At 39.1% G+C, this 23962-nt stretch overlaps 1 protein-coding gene across 5 annotated transcripts in view; it reads right to left on the bottom strand.

Annotated features, from left to right (window-relative positions):
- Positions 1–23962, bottom strand: part of SLC4A10 (solute carrier family 4 member 10) — a 181171-nt gene that overhangs the window by 138345 nt on the left and 18864 nt on the right. The window contains exon 1 of one of the 5 annotated variants that reach the window (XM_084524186.1): positions 17375–17499. The exons of 2 other annotated variants lie outside the window; for them this stretch is intronic. Coding sequence is in view for 2 of the 3 variants with exons in the window: in XM_084524190.1 (XP_084380316.1) it covers positions 17375–17422 (48 nt within the window). In the remaining variant the exon portion in view is untranslated. Of the gene's footprint in view, positions 1–17374; positions 17500–23962 lie in introns of those variants that run through there. 2 more of the 5 variants (XM_084524190.1, XM_084524191.1) reach the window with 2 other exon arrangements.

Below are 23962 nucleotides of genomic sequence, written 5' to 3' on the forward strand. Positions count from 1 at the left end.
GTAGTCTATTTTAATCTTGTTTTGCAGTTAAATCATTAGGTACTTTCCTAAACAGAGATCTATTCTCATTGCTTAGTGTAACACTGGAAGCATACTGAGTTTAACAAGAGCAAGTGCCAGATTCTGCACCCAGGACATGACAACACCAGCTATATGTACAAACCAGGGGACAGAAGGCTGGAGAACAGTCCCACAGAAAGGAATCTGGAGGTTGTGGTCAATGGCAAGTTGCATGTAAGTTAGCGGCGTGCCCTGGCAGCCAAAAGGGCATCAGGCCCAACGCTGCTAGCGGCCAGGGGAAGGGACTGTCCCACTCTGCTCTGGTGTGGCCTCACCTCCAGTACTGCATGCCGTTCTGGGCGCAAGAATATAGGAAAGACATAAAACTGTTAGAGAGCATCCAAAGGAGGGAAACAATGATGGCAAAGGGTCTAGAGGGCAAGACATACGAGGAATGGCTGAGGTCCCTTGGTTTGTTCAACCCAGAGCAGAGCAGGCTGAGGGGAGGCCTCATGGCAGCCTGCAGCTCCCTCACGAGGGGAATGGAGGGGCAGGTGCTGAGCTCTGCTCTCTGGGGACAGCGACAGGACCCGAGGGAACAGCATGGAGCTGGGACAGGGGAGGGTCTGGCTGGGGGTTAGGGAAAGATTCTGCACCCAGAGGTGGTCAGGCACTGGGACAGGGTCCCCAGGGCAGCGGTCACAGCACCAAGCCTGCCAGAGTTCAAGAAGCATTTGGACAGCGCTCTCAGACATAGGGTCTGATTTGTGGGGTGGTCCTGCTTGGGGCCATGAGCTGGACTCCTTGTGGATCCCTTCCAACTTGGGATACTCTACGATTCCATGTAAACTACGATAAAATATATCTAGTCAGTGTTTAATAGCCAAGAGGATTCAATGCCTGCTTATATAACTCCTTTGGTGACTGTATATTTATTAACATTTTTTCAGTATTAATTTTCCATTATTTTGTAAGAAAATTATTACATTTGTTAGATTTTTTAAATTCAGATAAAGTGCCTGGGAATTTAATTCTATGAAACTACTATGCTAAACCTAATCTCAGTAGGAACTTCCATGAATTTTTGACATCTAAATGTCTTTGAAAATGTGTACAAATCCTTTAAATTTCCAGACTTAGTAATTCTCATATTCTCCAATATATTCCATGTATATATTTGGATGAAAGGCTTTCTTGCTTTTTCAACTCCCAGCTGGATTCTCAACTTTGAATGAATCCTGAATTGACCCATCAATCAGCTCTATCACACTTTGACATCTGCAAGTAATACAGTCCTGGTTTAGCTGGCTGGAAGTACAGACAGCTGAAGCAGCACAAAACCCAGTGATTAGGATCCTGAGTTTGTACGTTAATTTCAGACTGCTGCTGTTGTAGCTGTCAGCTGTCAGGGTTAGAAAGCCAATATTGTATAGAACCATATGCACAATCACACCAAGTGATAACCTGCTCCCGATGGTGTATCATAATGGACAAAGAGAGAACCAAAGAAGAGGAAAACCAAAAACAAAATGGAAACAGTTAAGATGTTAGCATATTAGAACAGGATGCTATTACACATTTGTGTAAGCTGTAAAATTACTATAGAAATACCTGTGGCCAGAGGGGGTGGGGGGGCTATGATCCAATTTTCAGCTTTTAATAATAATCTTAGGCAACTCCACTGGTTTCAATAAATTTATAATGCATTGTACTTTCCCAAGTAAAATTTGGACAAGGCTTACTATACATATAAACAAAAACTGTGTATGAAAAACTTTTACAGTCTGAATATTTCTTTATTCTAGATTAGATCCAAGCCTAGAGACTGAGTTTGAAATATTCTTAAAGATTTCTGCAATATACTTAAGCCTAAATATCTAAACCTGAGCATTAACCTTTAAAATAGAACGCAGGCTTGGTTTCTCATCATAACACAATCCAAAACTGAAAAACCAGTTCCTCAATCCTGATACAGAGAATATTTTCTTACGTTTCTTTCTTACTGATGTTTGAACATAGGATCTAGTCTTACCTAGTCCTACAAGGAAGATGTTTCACAAGCATCTCTATTCTACAGGTATTTGCATTCAATTTTTTATCGTAGCACCTCTGCACACCATTATAGACGTTCCTTTTAAATATTTGCAGTGGTGTAAGTTGAAAACCTGTTTTCATGTCTCTCCTGATCCATTGAAATGTGTGCGTGAAACAACCATCAATTTTGCATACAGTGGTGCTCTCAAATAAATTGGGGGAAAAAAATATATATATATTGCTCATTTTCCAACATACAAAGTTTTCCTGCCTCTCACAAACATTTACTAGGAGTGTGCATACTGCATAACTACACTGCTTGATTCTAGAGGCCTGTATTCTCTTATGTGAAATTGCAGAGTAAGTGGAGACACACACCAAAATAAATAAATAAATAAATAAAATAAAATAAAATAAATCATTATTTCAGTATCCAAAGACTGAAGCAGCAAAACTTTCAAAACAATGAATTTTCTAATTCCCGGATATGTTGCGATATCGTTCTTACATTACAACAGGCACGTGGTGTCACCATCCAGGTAATGAGCTCTCTTTGCTTGCCAAAGCACAAAATAAAGATGCAAAGAGAGTGTGCAGAGCAGCAGCAAAGGGACAGAATAGATGCCATCTAGGGCCCATCAGTTAGATTACACATAGCTAGTAACACAATGAATCAACAAAGTGTAACAGTCTATAATTAATACAATTACAGTGAAAGCACTGGGCATCCATCATCAGCTCCTTCACTGGCTCTCCCAGGCTCAGTGGCAGCCTTCTGCCCTCCTTTGAAGTTCATAACTGAATCTATAAAAGAATACACAACTGCTTGCCCATTGTAAAAACCAAGTACTTTGCATGTCCTGCCAAGCTGCATCTTATAAATTGCTTGGCAACACACTTACAGTGATTGCTGAAACTATTTGAAAGCAATCTGGATTAAAAACTCAGATCTGTGATCACAGCCAGAACAATGACATTAACAAAACTCTAAACATTCAGCGAAGGAAGGTGTTTTAGAAAGGAGGACAGCAGTTCACAAGCCTGTGAAGACATCTGCATTTAGAGAGCTCATTTGCTTGCAAAGAAATGAGAATCTGTGGACAGAGCAGAAAGTTACCCTTCCTTTGCTCCAGGTTGAAGTTGCCCTCTGTTAAAACAGCAAACATTTGACTAGTGCTACATTCTCTTATGTTTGGAATCCCTTGATCAGGAATATGTTTCTCCTGAAATCTCCATTCCAACAACAATGAAACAAACAGAACAAAACAAAACAAAAAGAACCGTAACTGACCAGAAAGAAAATGAGCCCTTTGGTGCAAGAAAGTAAAGACAGTGCATGAGCTACCTCAACTCATTTTGGATCAGCTGCTGTTTTAAATGAGCTCACCTACAGATGACCAGGTAGACTGCCATTGGTAAGGGCAAACAATTAGTTCTCTTTCCACAAAAACATCAAAAACATTGAAGACATAACCTGTCACTGCCCAGCTGACACTGACAAAAGCTATTTTATAGACCCTGAGAATAAAATCAAAAGCAGAACTGCAGAAATCTCTGAAATCACAATTGCTTTTTCAGGCTGCCCCACTCCTTGGTTCCTACTAATAAAAGTTAAAAAAAAAAAAAAAGAACAGTCCCACTTTCTGGTAATCAGCAGTTTAAAGTTTTCCTAAGCCGATGATTGCATCAGTTGAATTAGGATCGTTGCGTTTAATTACCTAATTCCTTTTTAACCTATTTATATTTATGGCCTCCATAATATCCTACATCACTCCAAGTTTTACACTGCAACTCTACCCATTGCGAGAAAGTGTTTCTCTCTCTTTTGTTTTTGTCTTGATGATTGATGATTTTAATCGAACATCCCTATTTCTGCTATAATGAAATAGGATTTTTTTGGTATCCACTTTTCTTTACTTTTAATTTCCTGCCTCCTGAATGACCTCATTTCCAAAACAACTCCAAAGTTACAGAGCTTCAATTTGAACACAAACTATGTCCTCACTAGCAAGAAATACTGAATGACACGACTTCAAAGTATGTTTCAGAACCTACACTCCTGAACTTGAAAGTTCAGGCCTCAGGTTGCCAGCACTCAGTGCTGTCATCAATGACATCATCTGAGACCACTCATGCACTACCGTAAGAAAGCTGTGGACTGGCTAGATAGCATTTAGTATTCCACTTTTTTCTTTTTTCAGGAAAAAATAAATACAGAGAAGGTGCCCTGGCAAGCCATCTCATACCATGTCCACATCAGCAGCCACTGAACTCTCACCTCCTCTTTGAACATAGGCATACAGTGCGTAAAGCAACAGAATGGCAGGAAGAAATGCCCATGTAGAGTGTCAAAAAGTGGCACAACCTGAACAATGATATATCATGGAAAGCAGACAGAAAAAGATCCCAGGGAGAGATTAAATTTGTTACTGAAAAGGTTACTAAAAGCAGTAGCACCTAAAAATTATGACTTTGGCTCAAGAGATTAAACTAAAAGAAGGACACACAGGACAATTTTGGATTGCCAAGTCTGATATTTTCACGTTTTACATCTTTACCATAAGAGATGAAATCTTGCCTATTTTATTTTTACCTTCTAATTAAAAATATAGAATGTAGGTGTTTTCTTGGTGTTGAAGCTACAAGATTGCAAGATTATGATAGGAGCAGAAATTAGCAATAATAACTTGATATTGAATTTTCTTCTTTTTTTTTTTTCTCCATTTCTTGTTCTTTACATTATTCTCAACGTGTGTGTTTTGGATTTCTCATGTTCATAATCCATCTGTAACCTTAGCACTTCCAAATGATAAAAATTTCTCTAACACTTGTATTCCTATCCCTTCCAATCATGATATCTAAAATGAAACACTTAAAAATTAAGACTTTGTGAAGGAATTCTGCTACTACCTCTGGATCAAGTCACTTTCCCACTCCTAATAAGTAAATGATTTTTTTTTAAGTACCAAAAACATTTTTAAAGGCACTTGTGGAAGCTGCTTTAAAGCTTAGAGTACTGTAATAAATCTCAATGTAAGTTTGCATGCCTTGAAGAAGTTTGGTCATTAGAAAATGCTGAGCACCTACTATCTCAACGCAAAGCCTGGTTTTAGATAATTCAAATGTAGCATTACCAGTACTAAACAGACACTAACACTTAATTGTAATGCTGACATAAAAGCACACATACAAAATTAATTTTGTTGCAGACAACTGAACTCAAAATAGAAGAAACGTCTTACACATAGGCCTAAAATATTTTTAACATAAATCTCCTATCGATTTTGTCACCAAAATTAAGAAGTATTAATAAGGAAACAAAAAAGAAAACTCATACAGTCTTGGACACAGCAAACAGTTGATTGAATACTTGCCACCACACAAATATTTTCAAAGATTTCCACTGGAATGAAATAGATTTTCATGGTTTTATATATATGAACACAAAGCCACACCTTTTCTTAACATACAAGAAAAGCCTGTTGGAAAAAATACTAAATGGTTGCAGGAACATAATCAGTTACATTGTGTATAAAATAAAATCAGAATCCTGAAATAACTCAAAATAATTATAAATCGGTATTATTTTCTACATAAAACGTATCCAGAAGAAATAAACCCACTCTTTTAAAAATAAAATAATTTACTAAAACCTATAACTGTAAAGCAGCAACAATGCTGCATTACAGTTTGCAGACTATTTATCAATTCTTTTCTTTTTGTTCAATATGATCTTGCCAGATTTATTTTAATGGCATTCTTACTTTTCAATGAATATTCATGACGGAAGTACTATATAAACAGTTATTTCTGCAATCATCGTGAAACAAAAAATTTGAGACTCAATGATTAAGTTTAGCAGATAACAGGATAACAGTATCTGGATTACAGTATTTAAACTACATTAATCATAATCCTCTAGAATTTTTTAATTTCATAACCATAAAAGAGCACTTCCTCTAATCCCTAAAATTTTCTATTTGTTCTATCAATAAAATTAAAAATGTTATTAGTCTAAAAGACCAAATTTAGAAATAAAAGCACAAGCTAAAAGATATTTCTTAATTCTCTCCATTCATAATTCAGAATTATTATTTTGTACTCTTACAGCTCGCATTTTATATGATGACAGTCATAATGGTTATGCTGCAATAGCTCACTAAGTTCTGGGAACAATAAGGAGAACAACAATCTAGAGAAAAGAAGTATATTTTTATTATTTGTGTATTGCCTGAAACCCATTTGCAGTCAAGCCAATACGGAAGTTTACTATTAATATTTGTACTGTTATAGTGCCCAAAGTGGCCAGTCATGGACCAGGACCCCTTCATGACAGCCCATGAATCCATAAAACAAAAACATGATTGTCATTCCAAAAGATTCACACAAGTTTTTGCCTAAACAAATAAACAAAAAAATCATTTATTTACAGCATCTTACCCACACTGTAATAAACTACTATGTTTGTTCTTGAGTGATCACGAGCACAAAGCAGATTTTATCAAGGGTAAACCCACTTTCCATTTATGTCACAGGATGCAGCTAAGGAAAGAGAAAAGAAGAGAAGGCTCTGATGCTACCTACCTTGCAGTGATTTTTTTTTCTCTGTAGAGCCATCATTTGTATGCAAGACAAGGGCAGACAGATAGACACAAACATGAAATAACAAAAAGCTTCTAGTCAGTGCCACAGGTATCAATCTTAACAGCCTAAAAGTCATCAAGAACTGGTTTTACAGAAATTATCTTTTTCTAATATTGTCACCAAGGCTCTATTCAGCATTTTTATGTGACACCTTCCTCTAAATACCAGACCACTTCTGAAGCAGTAATTCCTAGACTTTAAGATCAAAAAAATGGTTTCAGCACAAGACTGCTTTCCCACCAGACTTTCTCAGATCCTCCACTGATGCATCATCAAAACCTATATTTGAATTAACCAGGACACAGAATGGGCAAAAACATACACAAGACTGGACTGTACATGCCTTCGTGACTGACATAAGAATAAATAAAAGTCAAACAAAAATTTATTGAAGTTTTTTCTGATATTTAAATATCATCCATCTTACCCATTTCAGTAAATAACTTATACCAGATACCTTCACTTTTATATTTCCATATTTTTAAAAAAGATCTTTGAAGAAGCATCCACCTGTACTATCTGGCTGTTTTTTTCACAGACATACATATACTAACAACTTTCATATTTATGGATAAATCTGGGGGGGAAAGGGAGCTGGGTTGCTTTGGATTTGTTTTTTGTTTGTTTGTTTGTTATTAAATTTATTTTTCAGCTGAAATGTATTAGGGATTGTGAGCTATAATTCTGTTACCATGCACATCTCAAGTAAACCATAGGATTTTGACTAGGTATAGAGACCAGTTTCATCAACCATGCTATATACTCCAATCTGTGCACTTTGTGGAAGCTGTCCGAGCTTTTTGCAGGATACACAACCTTTCTCCCAATAGCAGCAACCAAGCATGTGTTTGGGGTTTTTTGGTTGGTTGGTTGGTTGGTTGGTTGGGTGGGTGGGTGGGGTTTTTTTTGGTTGGTTGGGATTTTTTTGAAAATAGAAAGGGGCAGCCTGGGAAACTACTGCCTCTTCCCTTAAGTACTCTGTACCCATTTGATTTTTCACTAAAACATTTTTTCCACTCCTTGCAGCTTACTTCTCTACAGACTCCATTCCACCTTGCTTGTGACCCTCTAAGTTAGTGAGATATACTGCTCCAATTAGTAAGAAAAACAACTTTACTGATAATGCAAGATACGGTTTGCTAGATTTGTACCAACTGCAGCATACAACGTGTGAAGAATATAAAGTGCAAGCCACAAAACCTTCAGAGCTTGCATCAATCAGAGCCTCACAGCACAAGCATCAAGAAAGTTTTGTAAACACCTTCTTCTGAAAGAGAAACATCTTAAACAGAATAAAGAACCTTTGAGAACAAGCGGCTAAGCTAGCCTCTCTACTTCTGAACATTTCCAATTTAAGGACAATTGCAAGTCCTGCCTTGTTCTCATCTCAAACACTTCTTTACTCATCTTCTCAGCATTTCCTCTGGTGTCATAAGCTTTTAAGGTAACTAAAAGTCCACACACACGCACACACACACACACACAAAACAAAAAAAGGCTTTCACTACAAAGTCTATCAGTCCAGACAGGATGTGTACCCATAAATTTAATTTTTATGCTTACTGTTTTTTCCTTCAAAAGTTTCTTTTTTTCTTTAAAAGTTACTTTAGAATTCCTTAATCTTTTCTTCCAATACCACTTCTGAGCAAAGTCCTGTGCACTACATGGGTTTTCAATATGGGGAAAACCTCTACAGTAGGGTTTTTCTTGAAGCCATTCCTCTGCAAGATGGGGACTGTAGCAGGTCATTCCAAAAACATGAGGTAAGTTTGATTTTAATGGAGAAAGCAAGCTGAATGCTTACAGGGAAAAAAAAAAAAAATCCATTTTATGAAATGTAAGCATGAAGACTGCTGCACTACTTATTATTTCTGAAAACATGTTAACTTATTCTGGATTCATCAAGATGTTTCTCTTAAAAAAGATAGGGAATTCACTTACTGTTAGAATTTGCACATGAAGAGATTCTCAGACAAGTTTGATACATTGCTTTGAGTGCTTTTACAGCTCATTGCCACATTTAATTTCAAAAGCTATTATAATGTTGCAATAAAAACAAGTGGACATAGTTATGTATTTCACTGTAACACAATCATTAAGAGGAGAAACAGAACAATGTGGAAGCTTTCTAAAAGGTAATTTTATAGTCAGTGAAGTCTTACGTTCAAGTATTTTAATCATCTTTTCTAATAAAGGGAAATGATGCCAGTAACTGAAGGAGATGGGTAACACGGGTTACAATCTAGAGTTATGAATTTTTCCACACAGAAGTGGAGTGAATTCTGAAAAGTCTCAGAACACAGCACATCTGCAGAGACAACATAAACAGCTGTATTGATGATGATACCTTTGGAGCTTATACGTTGTAGCACGTTAGAGATTTTTGCAGGGGCAAGAACAGCACTTTCTTATTCTATAAATTCATTTGAAATATCTACCCATATAATATACCCTCTGTCAGCACAATAATGCACTGTTCTAGGACATTCTTGTTCTATTTTGGTACTTCCCTAAATAGGTCACAAAAATGATTAAAAGAAATTCTTAAAGCATGCTAATTTTTCCTGAAAAGGGATATAGGTTAACTACATTACCATGAAACGAAAGGGAGGAGAAGTACACTCTTACACAGGCAATTTGAGATTATAATTTTTGGTAGTCTTCATACTACAGAGCAGGCCAGGAAAATGTACCCTCCTCCATATGAATTTTCAGAAGATAAATTTACAGTCTTTTCAATTTTGCAATAATACGCATGAGATGCTGCAGTGCAATCTCACAAAAAGATGTTCTGCATTCTCCACAGATGATACTAAACTTCCTCACCTTGAACTTGGGCAGAACTAGTGAAAATTTTTTCGTTAATGTGGGCAGCAGTGATTCAACCATTTTCCACGTGTTATTCAGCACTTCTTGGAGCAGCGCATCTGTAAGGTCAACCTTGAACCTCAGAGTAAAGAACAAATCTCCAGAGCAACTGAGTGGCTGATCTTGCCTCTCAAATTCTCATCTTATTATTATCATCATCACTTAATTGCAGATCAAATGAAAAATAACTGCCTCCTATGTTTAGCAGAGCATATAATTTCTGGAGTTAGCTGAAAGCTCAAGGTTCACTTCTGTTTTACAGCTGTTGTAATAGGCTTTGTCTCATGACATAAGCAGATGAATTAATTCAACAAGAATGAGAATGATGTCTTCAGCTGTACCAAATTCAGCCTTGAAAAGAAAAAAATCACATTTCTAGAGTTGCAGTTAGACTTTAGTGATTGTCACGGAATTTTGGCAAGTTCCTCAAGCTGGTTTTAGATATCATTACACTGCTTGATTCCAAATAGAAAGCTTTCATACTTTTCTGTGTTTCCAGTATACATTAAAAAAAAATCTCACCCTGGAATTTATTTATTTTTTTCCTCCCCTGCTTGGTTTTACAATGAAAATACAGCATTACGGAATGAAACAGTTCCACCTTAGCATTCAGAAGCCTGATGTTTCAAAAAAACAAACTTAAAAATTTTACTGAATCTTGCAAACACTGAGCATACCAATATAATGCAGTACTTTTTTTTTTTTTTTCAAATTGTATTCTATAATAATAAATCCAATTATTCAAATTTATCAGTAGCTTTTTCATGAACCTGAAAATTAAAATCCATGAGGAGAACAATCTTGCATTATTTTTTATTCCCCTGTGGATTCTATTCTTTGATTCTATGAAGAAAAAATACAACGGCAAATTAGTACCAATAAAAAAATCCAGAGCAGTTAGGGTCTGATACACAATCTCCCTGATTGTACCTTTATTTCTTATCCATGCTTACAACACTATTACACATCCATAACACCACACAATTGCAAGAGTTCTCGGTGTTTTACTGGGAGAGATTAGACATGAAATCTCATTCTTGGTGATAGATTCTGTATTTCTAAAATAAAACTCTTGAACACTCATCTACTGAAAAGGAAGTTTACATGTACATATGATCTTCCTCTCTGGAATTGACATGGCATTTACTATTGAATTTAATTACACAGTTTGCCAGACTAATTATAGTTTAAATATCTATTTTCCATTTGCCAGAATCTAATAGCAGGGTTTCTTTTTTTTTTTTTTTTCCTTTCTTTTTTCCATCTTTACATAGTTTCAGTGACTAAGAATGCCTCTAGAGAAAATCTAGCACAACTGCTATTGACTGTTACCTGGAACAATTCAGAACAGTGGCTTTAGATCACTTCTTAACTTACATGATTTTGCCTCCTTTTAGTGCAAGTTTCCCAGAAAAGGTATAAAATAAACCTAACCTCTCAAAAAAAAAAAAAAAAAAAAGCAGCATTTTTGAGCATGACAGCTATAAGTTGATTGCTCCCAGTGAAACAAGTCCTGGAACTTCTTGTAGTTCCACCAATGTAGACAGACTCCTAGGCTCTTTAAAAAGTCAACAGAATTGCATGAAGGCTTAAAAACCTGTGTTTAGGATTGTGATTTTGCAAAAAGAAATCCTTAAATAACGTACGGTTCTGTATGGTTTAAAAACACACATGGTTTTAAAGCCTGCTTTTGATCACAAACTTTGTTGACTGTTAGGTACCCATCTTTTTAATATGCTCTTTGAAGATGCCAAAAATTAATGTACTTGAAGACACAGATGGAATTAGCTTATCTGAAGGTATCAATATTTATAACCTAGATAAACTGCTCGTATTTCCTCTACAGTATAATATATAATCCATCTAAGAAATAGTATTTCCAAAAAGCCAAGAGGGAGTCATTGTCACAGAATGATAGGATTGGAAGAGATCTCATGAAGCCTTCCTGTCACCCAGCCCTAAGCAGGGATAACCGTGCGTGCTTCTTTCCTGACAGGTATTTGTCTAACTTGTTGTTACAGCTGGGTAACAGAGACTCAACACATTAATTAGGCAATTTGTTCCACTGCTTCATTATCCTTAGCACAGGTCAGTTTTTCTTAACATCCTTTCAATATTGTCCCATAACTTTGACTTCTTAGAAGAAACTGTTCTATTTTGCTGCAGCAGAAGCCTTCTACGCACTAAAATTTTGTCTGCCTTTCCATCTTCTGGCTAGGGAGTCCCAGTTCCTTCAAATCTTTTTTCATATTTTTTAGTCTCATGATGCTTTTTACTGTTCTTCAATTGCCATTCTTTTCTGGAAGCACTACATGTAACACCGTAGTAATCAGTTAAGACCTTACAAGTGCCAGATATTATCTCATATATCTGGGGACTCCATTTCTCCCTAAATATGTTAATGATGACTTTCTTTGCAGCAAGTCCTTGCTCTGTTTGATTAAAATTGAGAACTTGCAAATCCTGACATATCTTTTGCATCTCATCTGAACTCTAAAATCTATTTGTAATTAACCTCTCAACACCTCATAAATGATTACTTATACAAAGTGAAAAGGCTCCAGTGGTTGGCCAGAGAAATTAACAAAGATAGGGAAGAATCAGGATTGATGATCCAGTTTTGTCCCAGCTATACAAAGAAGTGAACTGGCTTTCCACCTGTTCTCCATTTCCTTCCCTGTGCCAAATCAACCAAATCAACCTCATGCAACTTAATTGGTTCCCTCTTTCTTTCCATTCCTCATTTCTCCAAGTTTGCACAAATCTCTCCATGCTCCCTTTTTACCCTTATCTCACCTTCCAATTCCCCCCACCCAAAACACTTCTTTACATCTTTTGTAGCAACTGCATCTATTCTCACTTTTACCTCAACTATCCTAATCAACAACTTTGTAGAAGCAGGGTGGATTTCAATCATCTTTAAATAGCTAATGCTTATTTTTTGTTTCATGAGAATACCTTTTAAACCTCCCTAAAAATTGTGTTGAACACATTCAGTTGTTGACTAAGTTGGACAACATACAGATGCCATTACTATCACAGAGGCACTCACAATTACATAATTCTTCAAAAGTTTTGGGGTTGTGTGTTTTGAATACAGACCTGAAGACATCTGTTACAATATATTACTGAAATGAAAGGAACATGTTATGCCTTTGGCTTTGTTCTTTTATCACATACATAAATAGTTGTTCAAGACAATTTACAACAGATTAAACTCTTCCTCACCTGCTTAAAACCTCTCATCCCCTGAGGTTGTAAACATTACTTGTTTAAGAAGCATTAAAAGATGTTGATGGAAACATTTTGTTTTAAAATTGATTCTGTATTTTTTCCAAATGAAAAAGTAGAAAGGGAAGATGCAATTATTAGCAGAGGAAATAGAAACATATACTCAACCAGTAGAAATTGTGCCAACAACTCAAACCAGGCAGAAATGCATTAAAGCAGAATGATTTCCACACAGTATTAATAGTTTTTCCTTGGTTTTGTACAAATATATCAGGCTGCCAATTATTCTTAAACAGTAATACCACAGCACAATATGTGATTCAGAGAAATCTTTTTTAATCATGATACTGGCAAATAAAGGTTTTTTTTTTGTGGTTGTTTTTGTTTGTTAGGAAGAAAAAAAAAGATTTATTTTCTCTTTTCACTCAGAACAGGGAATCAGGCAGTAAGAGAAAAAATACCCAAACCAGCAACTTAATCCTAAATTTATTCTTATAATTAGATTTTTGGGTTTTATTTTCAATGGTGCCATTATCTCAGTACTCTTGTCTTGGAAACGTAACACTGCCTCTGTAATTTTCCATAGGAACCACAACATTCAATAAAAATACCTTAACTGTTGCTATAATGCTAAATTTTGGGGAAGTGAGCTGGGAATTGGTACTGTTACACAAACTGTTGGGTCAGGCTCTGCCATCCGCTCTCATAATGAGCAATACATTTCATCTGCAAGTCTTGCTGGAGGTCCCACTCAGCATTAACAAAAGCAAAAGAATTTGGCCTGTTACTGTCTGTAGCTTCCCACACTCACCTGCTGCATTAAAAATAGCTACTCCCCAAGATCTCGCTATACCATTCTCCCACATACACAGGCCTAACTAGCGATAGCTGTGTGCCATTTGCAGCAGTGACTGGAGTACTGGGTATAAACAGCATCTACCTACTATAAGCATAGTACACAAATGTTATTATGTGTATCTGTGGACATATCAGCAACGTTATGCTTTAAGGTCTTATACCTACTAAAAAAAAAGTCCTTGGACAGACTGAGTGAGGAAGGAGAGTATATGAACTTGGAATGGAAGAGTCAGTTTGGTTTTACACGCATGGGTTTTATTGTTACCACTGTCTTCAGACAACACAGGAAAGCAACTTGTTATGCATAAACATAATCAACAGAAGTCTCCACACCAAATCAATGCACGCTTATGTATGTGAGAAGCATCAAACCCCTGTCAGATAACAACCCCATTTTGAAAGCCGATGTTGATTTGCATAACAAGTGAGTTCTGGAACCAGAAGAAGTAAACACTGTAAAAACAGCTTTTGATATAAATACACTGTCTTAAGTGACAATTTGCAAGTCAGTTTACATGTATTGAAGTATATATAAATATACTTCAACAGACAACAGTATCTGCAGCTCTGATAAGAAATCCATAAATGATCCTCATAGAGACCTGCAGGTTGTGTCTCCCATTCTGGAAATAAATGATGACTCCATGGCAATCTTTCAATTACTCACAACTATTTTAAAGCATTCTGAATAAAAATACACTTGATGGCTGATAAATATAGCATTAGATGATGATATAGAAAGCACGGGAGTCTGCATTTTGTAACCATATTAGTATACATATTGAGTGATGGAAGCAAGACAAAACTTGTATTTTCAAGAATTTTGAATAAACTGTCCCCATGTGGAAAAAAAAAAATATTTTTAACTTAGTTCTACAATATTGCACTTATAGACTATTCACAATAGATTTCTAATAATTTTCACACAAATTTGCCCACATTGTGTAGGAAGAAGAAAAAAACAGAAGCAGATGCCTAATTTCTAATAGAGGTGCTGCAGCTGTGTAAGAACTGTTTCCAAAAGGAGTCTATAAAAATAGACTAAAAGTGTGCAGATGAAAACCTACTTTCACTTAAGTCCTCAAAACCACAGGTAACAATGTGTTGTATCACTTTATAAAGTGCTGAGGGTTGGGTTTTTAATTAAAAGCTTGTATAATAAATCAATAAGAACGTATGACTAACATAAAGATTCCACTTTGTGCACACTGTGGGATTTGATGAGAAATGATATTGACATTTCACAATCTCTGAGCACCATTAGAAGATAAAATTAATCAAAGACTACATTTGCTATCTTTCACTATGAATAGCAATTATAATGTATTGTGTGTTACAGTTTCACAAAAAAAAAAAAAAAAGAAAGATTAAAAAAAGCTATTAGTTCTGTTCCACATACCAAAGCCATTAACACTAAGCCTTTGAAGGAAGCGAGTTCTTTCAGCCAGGAGCCTTTTCTTCATACCCAGTGTCCATCAAACTCAGACATAGCTTGGAAACAGAACTGTACCTGTTTTGCAGCTTCCGTGCCTGTTTCCACTTATTTCCAGTCAAGATGAGGATTGATCCCTAAACCAGAAGCACTCTAAAGGTACTGCTGTGTCACAGTATTACCTTCCAGGCTAAAAGTGCTGAAGTTAGTACCGATCCCTATTCCCTAAACTCTGCCCTGATGCCAGCCAGGTACAAGTCTCCCACCATACAAAAGCCACTTCTGCCATACCATGTGTAGGGCTCTAGACATCAGCCAGACTGAGGCTGCCAAAGCACATTTAGACACTTCACTGCTTGATGCACAGTGAAAATGCCAGCAGGACAGAGGGATCTCCAAGACTGCAGGAGCTGTGACTTTACCATCATTGCTGTGGCAGGAAAGCAAGGTTGCCTTGTGGAACCGCTGAGACCCTCTTGGAAACAGCAAGAGCAAGGATTGAGGACAAATACCACAATAAATATTATGTAAAGTACAGAAGTCTCCTTTCCCCACTTGAAGCTTACACAACAGCTGCTGAACTAGTGAGCTGTAGTAAATGGAAGGTGGGATCCAAGCCCTAGACTTAACAAGCACTGCTGGGGACCTGCAGCTCTGCAGGCAGGTGCTGATCAGTGGAGGCTCTGCCATTCGGGGCTGCAGAGGGAACTAGGGATAATCCTTCCCATATTGGCACACAAGAAATACTGCAATTTCTGTGATCCTCCCAAAAACCGCAGCCACCTTTCTCTCTCTGCATAGCCCTAGAAAAACAAACTTAAAGCCAGGTGGAATAAGGTAACTGTGTACACTGCCCTTCCCAAAAGCGAACTCCTCCAAGTCCCTGAGCAGCCGCTGTCACACAAGCGGAGGCGATGCACATTCACAAAGTGAGACTGAGTGGCACATAGGCTAGCAGGGTACAAGCAAGAGCCAGTCTGCTACTGACTGTGGACTATTGAGCTGGGCTGAAACACAGAGGACTTCCACAGAATCAGTGATCATGAACATCATAGATGGAAACTGGATTGACAGTGAATTGTCTCTAAACGGAAAGGAACTGGGCAACTGGTCTGTCAGTCAAAAAGGCAAGACCTTTTCCTACTCCTGCATCATAAGCTGCAAGAGTGGCAAGTAACAGTAATTAGGACTCCTAAAAGGTATCCAGAAAGCAACAAGAAAAGCTGTTCCCCTGCCACAAGGAAAAAGGAGATGCCAGAGATAACCTCACACTGTGTAGCAACCTGCCACCTGACTGCAAAATGGACCACGTCAACAGATGATGGGAACAGACCCCACAAAAAACAGGCTTGCCATGAGTGTCTCTCATCAACCTACGGCAGCTGAGACTTGGCTCCTTCAAGCTTTGTCAACGCTGTGCAGCTTGTCGTGCTAACACAGAACCGTTTCGAGAGCCAGAGAATCCTCCGCAGACCTATGCGGTGCGTTCCTGGGGATGTGTGCACGCAGGCAGACACTTGTGTATGCACATGAGAGACTTCTCCCTGCCCCAGACAGTCTGATCTCCAGCGCCAGGCAGGAACCTCCATTCAGAAACAGCATCTCGATGCGAGAGCAATACTGACACCCACACATACATCTTGTGTGCGTCTGCAAACCCTGCGTTTGGGGGAAGGCAGGCAGGAAAAGAGGGTCCCCGCTGACTTAACAGCGTGAAAAGTACCCCACCAGCTGATCCCCTCCATGCTTGCTGGGGGAACCGCTGTGCTCAGAGGCACGGATGCACCGCGCACCCCCAGCCACGAACCCTCGCCTGAGCGCCACAAACTGCGACACCGCGGCGTGAAGGAGCCACCGGGGCTCCGGAGGGAGCCAGACCCCGCCGTGCAAGCGCCAGACCTCAGCAGATTCCTGTGCTGCCTGCGAGCCAGGCAGGGCCGAGGAGCCGCCGAGCCAGCCCCAGCGCGGAGCGGGGTCCCCACGGGCAGCGCACAGGTGCTCGCTGCCCAGCGCTGCCCCTCAGCCGCCGGGGGAGGCAGGGGGGAGCCTGCGCAAGGCGATGCGGGAGGCAGCGGGATGCGGAGCGAGGGGTGCCGCCGGCACGGGGATGCCCGAGGCGGGGGATGCCTCAGCAAGGGGCCGCGGAGGGCTGGGACGGACAGCGGCGCATCGCCCGGCGGCGGAGCGAGCCAAGCCGTCCCCCCGCCCCGAGAAACCCGCTGCGACCCGCACGAAGGCGGCCCCCCGCACCCCGCAAATCCCCCCCCCCAGCCTCCTCCCGCGGGGGCGGCGGCGGCGGGGCCGTACCGTGGGCAGCAGCGGCTCCATCTGCGCCCCTTGGTCCTGGGTCTCCATGCGGCGGCGGGGCCGCGGCGGCGGCGGCTGCGCCCTCCCCGGGCTGCGCGGGGCTGCGCGGCTCAGGTGGCGCGGAGGCAGGAAGCGGCGGTCACATGGCTGCGCGCCCCGCCGCGGGGGGAGGCAGGGCCCGGATCCACCTGCGGGATGCGGCCGGGGCCCGCCGCCGCCCCCCGGCCGCTGGGGAGGCAGGGGGAGCCCGGGAGAGGCGGTGTGGGGGGAGCCTTCCCGCGGCTTTGCGCCTCCGGAGGGTTTTGGGGGGTCCCCGGGGAAGGAAGGGGGGGGGTTGGACCCCCGGGCAGCGCCGGTGCCTGAGGCGAGCGGAGAGCTGGGAGCTGCAGCGCGCGGCCCCCCGGCTCTGAGCCTGCAGGCGGGGACCGCCATCCCACAGGGCTTTGTCCCGTTCTCCCCTATAACAGCCCCTCTGCTTTTACCTGAAAGTTATTAAAACATTCCCACGTGCCGTATCTTCCTGGATACAGTTAATTTAGTAGGAGGCTTACCCCCTCCTTCACCCAATTCTGTCTGCTAGACATTGAGGTTCCCCTGATCCACCTGCCTCTGCCTCTTAGTGGCTACATGCAGCCACACCAAAATCCCGAAGAGCTCCGCAAACAGCTTCTCAAAGCCTAGGTCTGGCTGCCCATATAGGGCAGATGAGCCCCCATGACACTTGTGTTACAGACACAGGCACAGTACTGCCTACCACCACATCTGAGATGGAAATTCTTGTATTCACTGCTTCCCAGCCCAGCTCCCCAGCAAAACATGCCCACCCAAAGCTGAGGGCTTGAGAGTCAAGATGAATAGAGTCCTGCCCAGGAAAAATAAGCTAACACATAAGCCTCTGCCTCCCTCTTCACACTGATTTCCTTGCAACACAGCAGGCCGTACCCTACATTTTGGATATCCTTTGCAGCCTAACAGTAGATCAATAAATAATTTTTCTACATCTGATTTAATGTCCTCTGGCAAGGGACACGGTTGTCAAGTTTCCTAAAGATTGTCCAAGTTAATTTATTCATGCAGTAGGTACATATAAAGAAAGCAGAGTCAAAGCTGGTTCTTACAAGAAAGAGGCCTGTTTTTCTGAGTGATGACTGAGAATTTGGTCTTTGCACAGAGTTATAGATACATGTAACACTCTACAGAAAGACAAACAACACTATGGTCCAGATTCTGGGACAGATCTGAAATGTATATTTCAATAACGGTTACTAATTTACAATAATTAACACAGTAGGCCACTCAGGTCACTAGAGGTAAGGCTGTGTCAGCATTTGCACAGTAAAACCGTATTTGCAGGAGCTTATAATTAAGCTATAAACGTCACAATGAAGCTTGGAAAGGAATGTGTTTAAAAGTGATTTCCCTTCTTTAAACAAACAAAAAAAAAAAAAAAAAAAAAAAAGGATTTAAAGATACCACTTGTGAAATGGGGAAGACTGGAAATGAACGTTAGTGTAAGCATCCTTAGTTTTCTCTGCCTGAGTATCTCAGATGCATCCCAGAGGATAAGGTACTGCAATCCATCAACCCCAGTGCCATTTACACATCTTTACTCCCCAACAAATGGCCCCAAAACACACACATTCACACCTAAAAGCAAAGAGTGAAAACAAATCAAGTTTTACCAGGTGAGGAGGGGCACCAGCTGATGGCATACATGATGTTATTCCTCCAACACTAACTTTCCACAGTGAGAAACAAGATCAAGACCATGAGCACCATTTACAGAAGCTACAAATGAGTTACTGAATGGGTCCCCAAAAGAGAGTTAAAAGTTGCTTTTGCAAGGGTTCTTTGTCAATGTTTTACAGAGCCAGGAGTTTGCCATTATTGAATATTAGATGAATATGGAAAAACTGTGTTAAATAATTATTATTTGACATCCTCAAATTATTCTATAGCATCCCACTCCGTCCCATACAAAAATCTCAAGATCTCCATGGCCACAATGGTCATAAAGGCACAAATTGCCAAAGTCTAAGTGCGAGTCATTCTTTCAGCAGCTGTATCAAAGAAATTTAATACAAAGATGCAAAATGTTGGATCCATAGGAAAAGCTCTAAGGCCAAAAGCTTTCCACACACACAAATGGAAGAAAGTAAAGGACTGGGGTGAAAGCATTATTCTTAGTCACACATAGCTAAGATGATATTTCCCCCACTCCACTAACATCCTAGCAGTATATCACAACAGAGAGCAAATAGTATATTTATTCTCTAGTTGTTTATAATTAAATTCTGTTTTTCTGTTCTTCATAGTGGCTTCTTTCATGATTGTATCTGATCTGAACCACACTCCCGATCACATGCAGCAATTTTCTCTTTTGCAGATTACTCCATCACGATAGTAATGCCATCCCCAGGCAGTCTTACGGCAGCTTCTCTCCCTGACAAACATTAGCTTTAAAATGAGGTAGAGTAGGTTTTAGTATATAGTTTTCAAAATTTTAGAATACTGTCAGGTCATATTTTCAAGCTTTTGTATAAGGCTGCTACAGGGAAGAGTAAGAGGATGTTCTCAAGTCATCAGCAATACAATAAACTTGAAAGTAAGAACAAGTACTGTGAAATCACAACATGCAGATACACTGAATTTAAGATTTTAAGAATACCTAGCACATGCTACTCAAATACTTTTGTGAAATATACATCAGACTAACGTCATCTTCTATATATAATTATATAAGTTTAAATATAAAACATGTATTATAATAATATATCATGATTATATAAATGAGATAAGGAAGACTTCTACATTTAGCTTCATGATAATAAAACTCTTAAAACAAGCTTCAGCTTGTTTTCAGTTTGTTTTCAGTTTGTTTTGAAAAGAAAAAGAATTTTTCTTGTTCTGTTATGTTCTGAATTTAGGTCAGAAACTGAACCGACCCCTGTCTGGAGTCATGTTTCAAAAGGAAAGATGGCAGAAGTTGACTTCTATTATCTTTCCTAACATTACCTCTCACCTCTTGGGCCTGCAGCAAGCCAGTTAGTCAAATGTTCTCCTGAACCTTGATCAATGTTTTTAAACACCACTGAGCAGAGGTTTTGTTCCTTAAAATCTGTCCACAGGAGGTATGTATTCTATAAGAGGGGAAATATATTCAAAGGGCACAATCCATTCTCAAAGTACTTTGTAGGTATATAGCATACATTTTGGAGGTATAATGCATATGCTTAACTACGTGTTTAACATAAAAAATGATCATGGATGTAAACAATGCTCACTGCCTTGAACACTCGAACACAGCCTGTACACATGCAAATTTGTGGTAACATGCTGCTCCAAAATGAAGAGCTCCAAAATCACAGATTTTAATCTTATTAGAGGTCTTGCAGTAATTCTTCTATTGTATCTTTGTAATAAAAGTTGTTTGTTTTGTTGTTGGTGGTGGTGGGTTTTGTTGTTTGTTGTTTGTTTTTTTAACCTAAGGAGTACTCCCTGATCATCAAGAGTGATGAGTCCTTCCCTCACCTAAGTCCCAATAAGGTATTCAGATATAAATAAGCGATGCTATTCATGTACTTATTTAGTTTTATGCATGCACAAAAACTGTTACAGGAGCCTAGTATCACTTACTGGCCCAGTATTACTCACATTTTTACTGCCATACCTTTCTGTCAGTTTCCATTTTATGATCAAAATATGGCTAAAAGGAATGCTCTATCTAAACCATTTCTCAAGATACAATTCCTGTTCTAGGAAGATATCCTGGGTATATTGGCTCTTCTCCCAGTTTAGCCATAAAATATGTCACTACTAGAATGGGGGATGGGGAGAAAAATCGCTAGTACGGAAGACTGAACTCCTGATTTTCACACAGTTGTTATTTACAAAATGGAACATGACAATCGCTTACTTTAAATTGTACTCACATTAGAAATATCTTTGAAGCCTACCTAATTCACTCATTTACATCTAATACTCTCACCATCTTCTTAACTCCAAAAAGAACATGTACTCTTGTCAGACCTAGCAAGGTCACCAGTAGCTTTTAGCAGCACAGTGAACAATTTCACACAAAATTTGGAATCAGAAAGGAATGGAGTTTGATCGGTTTGCGCGCTCTTGATGCCCACCTGATTTCAAGCCTCATGTATACTGGTAAATAGCATGTACATAATACAAATTAGTTCTGATTGCTTGTACTGTGCATATTTATCATTAAAGTATTTCTTTAACAAAGGGAAACCTTTACAAAATTTGCAGGTTATTTTCATCCTCTCGCAAGGTACCTGTATGTCAAGTCAAATTAATTTATTTCTAAGCTTCAGAATTCCTTTCTATTTTTGTACAGCTGATCATACAAAATGAAAAAGTAATGTCTGTACCTCTCAAACTATGTTTTGACCTAAAAAAAAAAAAAAAAAAGAAAGAAAAAAAAGTGAACTAGAAAGGAACATCCCATCAATCCATCCTAATCCTAAGATTTTTTTTTCCTATAATTAGAGAAACTATTCTGACAAGAAGGTAACAAAGGGGAGGGAAGAAAGAAAAAGAATCTGGCAGCAGCTTTTCCCTCTCTCCATTATTCCTCTCTATCTGAAAATAAATAACCATCTGGATCATTGTACTGCCTTTGTGACAGGTGGTACTCAGTTATGTTTCTCATTTTATTGGAAAGCAGTAATGACTCTTTCTTCTGCTAATATACTCTGAAATTATTTGACTCTAAGTTAATTCATCTGAAATCTGATCCAAAAAGTTTCAGTGTTGATTGGGATATATTCTTCAATGGCAACAATTTCTTTTTTTTCTGTTGGCATCAGAACTGGAAAAAAAAGTATTGTAATAATTGTCTCACTAATATAACTTCTCACATTCTTGAGCCAAAAAAGTAATGCCAATGAAATATGTCTGTGTCCACAAGCCCAATCCTACAACTCTTGTAACACAGTGAGACAATCTGTGTTGGTAAAGAGTACCAAATATTTGTTACTTCCTTAATTCTCCCCAGAATGGATTGTCTGCCAAAGGTGATAATTTTCATGGTGTTTGAATTCTAAGCTGGGCCTTTGATTTTTGCTATTTGGTATGTTAATATTAGGAAATGCTATTTAAAGATGTAAAATAAAATTAAGAACTGTGAAGACTAACAGATAAACTAATATATTAATTCATTTTACATACTACTTTGCCAATTATTATGGTAGCTACCCTTTCTAGTGTTACATTTCATCAAGTACTCTCTCAAGTGAAAGAAATTCCTTAGACATATCATCCATTTAATCTGACTTTCTAAATAAAATATGTTGAATCAGGCCCTGATTAGTCACTGACCTAAATAATCCTTCATAAAGATTAGGGTATCTTAATTTTAAGCCCACAACGGAGGGAGGAGGTTTCCCTGTTTCTTGCTCAGTTATTCTAACAGCAAATTATAACTGAAGATGTATCTTACAGACGTAAGACAACATTTGCTTCGATTGGGCTTCTAGACGTTGGATCTTGCTACGTCTCTTATTTCTAGGCCAAGAAGTCTTTAGGTAGGTACTGCATTAGTAATTTTCTTCCTTTACAGTGCTTCTAATTCCTTGCTGCAAGATAAGACTGTACACTATGTCATATAGCTCCCCTGACCTGTTTGAAGTCACCATTCTTATATGGCACAAGAACACAACAATATTCTAAACTTGAGTCAGCAACACAACAGTCAGAAGCCAGACTATAGGCCTTTTACCTCTGGATCATCCTGCCTTCCACATCATGGAACAGGATAACTCCTCCCTTAACTACTGCACCACATGGAGAATTCCTAATAAAGTCTAAAGGATTAGATAATGACAAACGAAAGATGAATGAGACTGGCTGTGTTTTTATTTGCTTGCGATATTTCAGACTCGTAAATACATACTAAAGTAAATATTATGAAGTGCATGTTCCTCCTTTCACCTTTTAAATCCTAATCGTATCCTTTGTCTGTCACTTGCTTTAGACTATAAGCACTTCAGCAGGGGGTCTATCAGCCTCTATAACAGACCACACTCATCACGTGGCCTTACTGTGCTCGAGAAACCGGCACAAAACTTCAGCCAGTAGCTTTTCCATATGTACTCATGTAACTATAAAAAGAACTATGCCTCAACACGTATATAATATATAAACAGTAATATTTGGCATGTATATCTAAAGACACAAAAGCTATCTGTGCTAATCCCAGAAACAGAAGCTCTAAGCCGTGAGAACTAGGCTTATCTGCACCCAAACCACGTGGGTCCTTGATGTAGAGCAGAGTTTATATGGTGTCATGCCTGAGCTATCAGATTTTGAAAAGGAAGTTACTCCGACACTTGGCTTTAGAAAGTTAAGGTCGCATGTGAAAGAAATACCAGAATACTATTTATTTAACATGGTGTCATTAACTGAGGCTCAGGTACAGGCTCTTCTCACCCTTCCTAACACATCCCCCCCAGGATGATCTGCCTACTTTAACTTTGCCTGGTCCCATGCCAGGGTCTCCGCTGTTTGCTCCAAAATCAGATTAGCATGGTATTAGCAATGAGATTCACACCAAAGGCACACTTAACAACT

Source organism: Aythya ferina (assembly GCF_964211825.1).
Source record: "Aythya ferina genome assembly, chromosome: 6".
Lineage (NCBI taxonomy): Eukaryota > Metazoa > Chordata > Aves > Anseriformes > Anatidae > Aythya > Aythya ferina.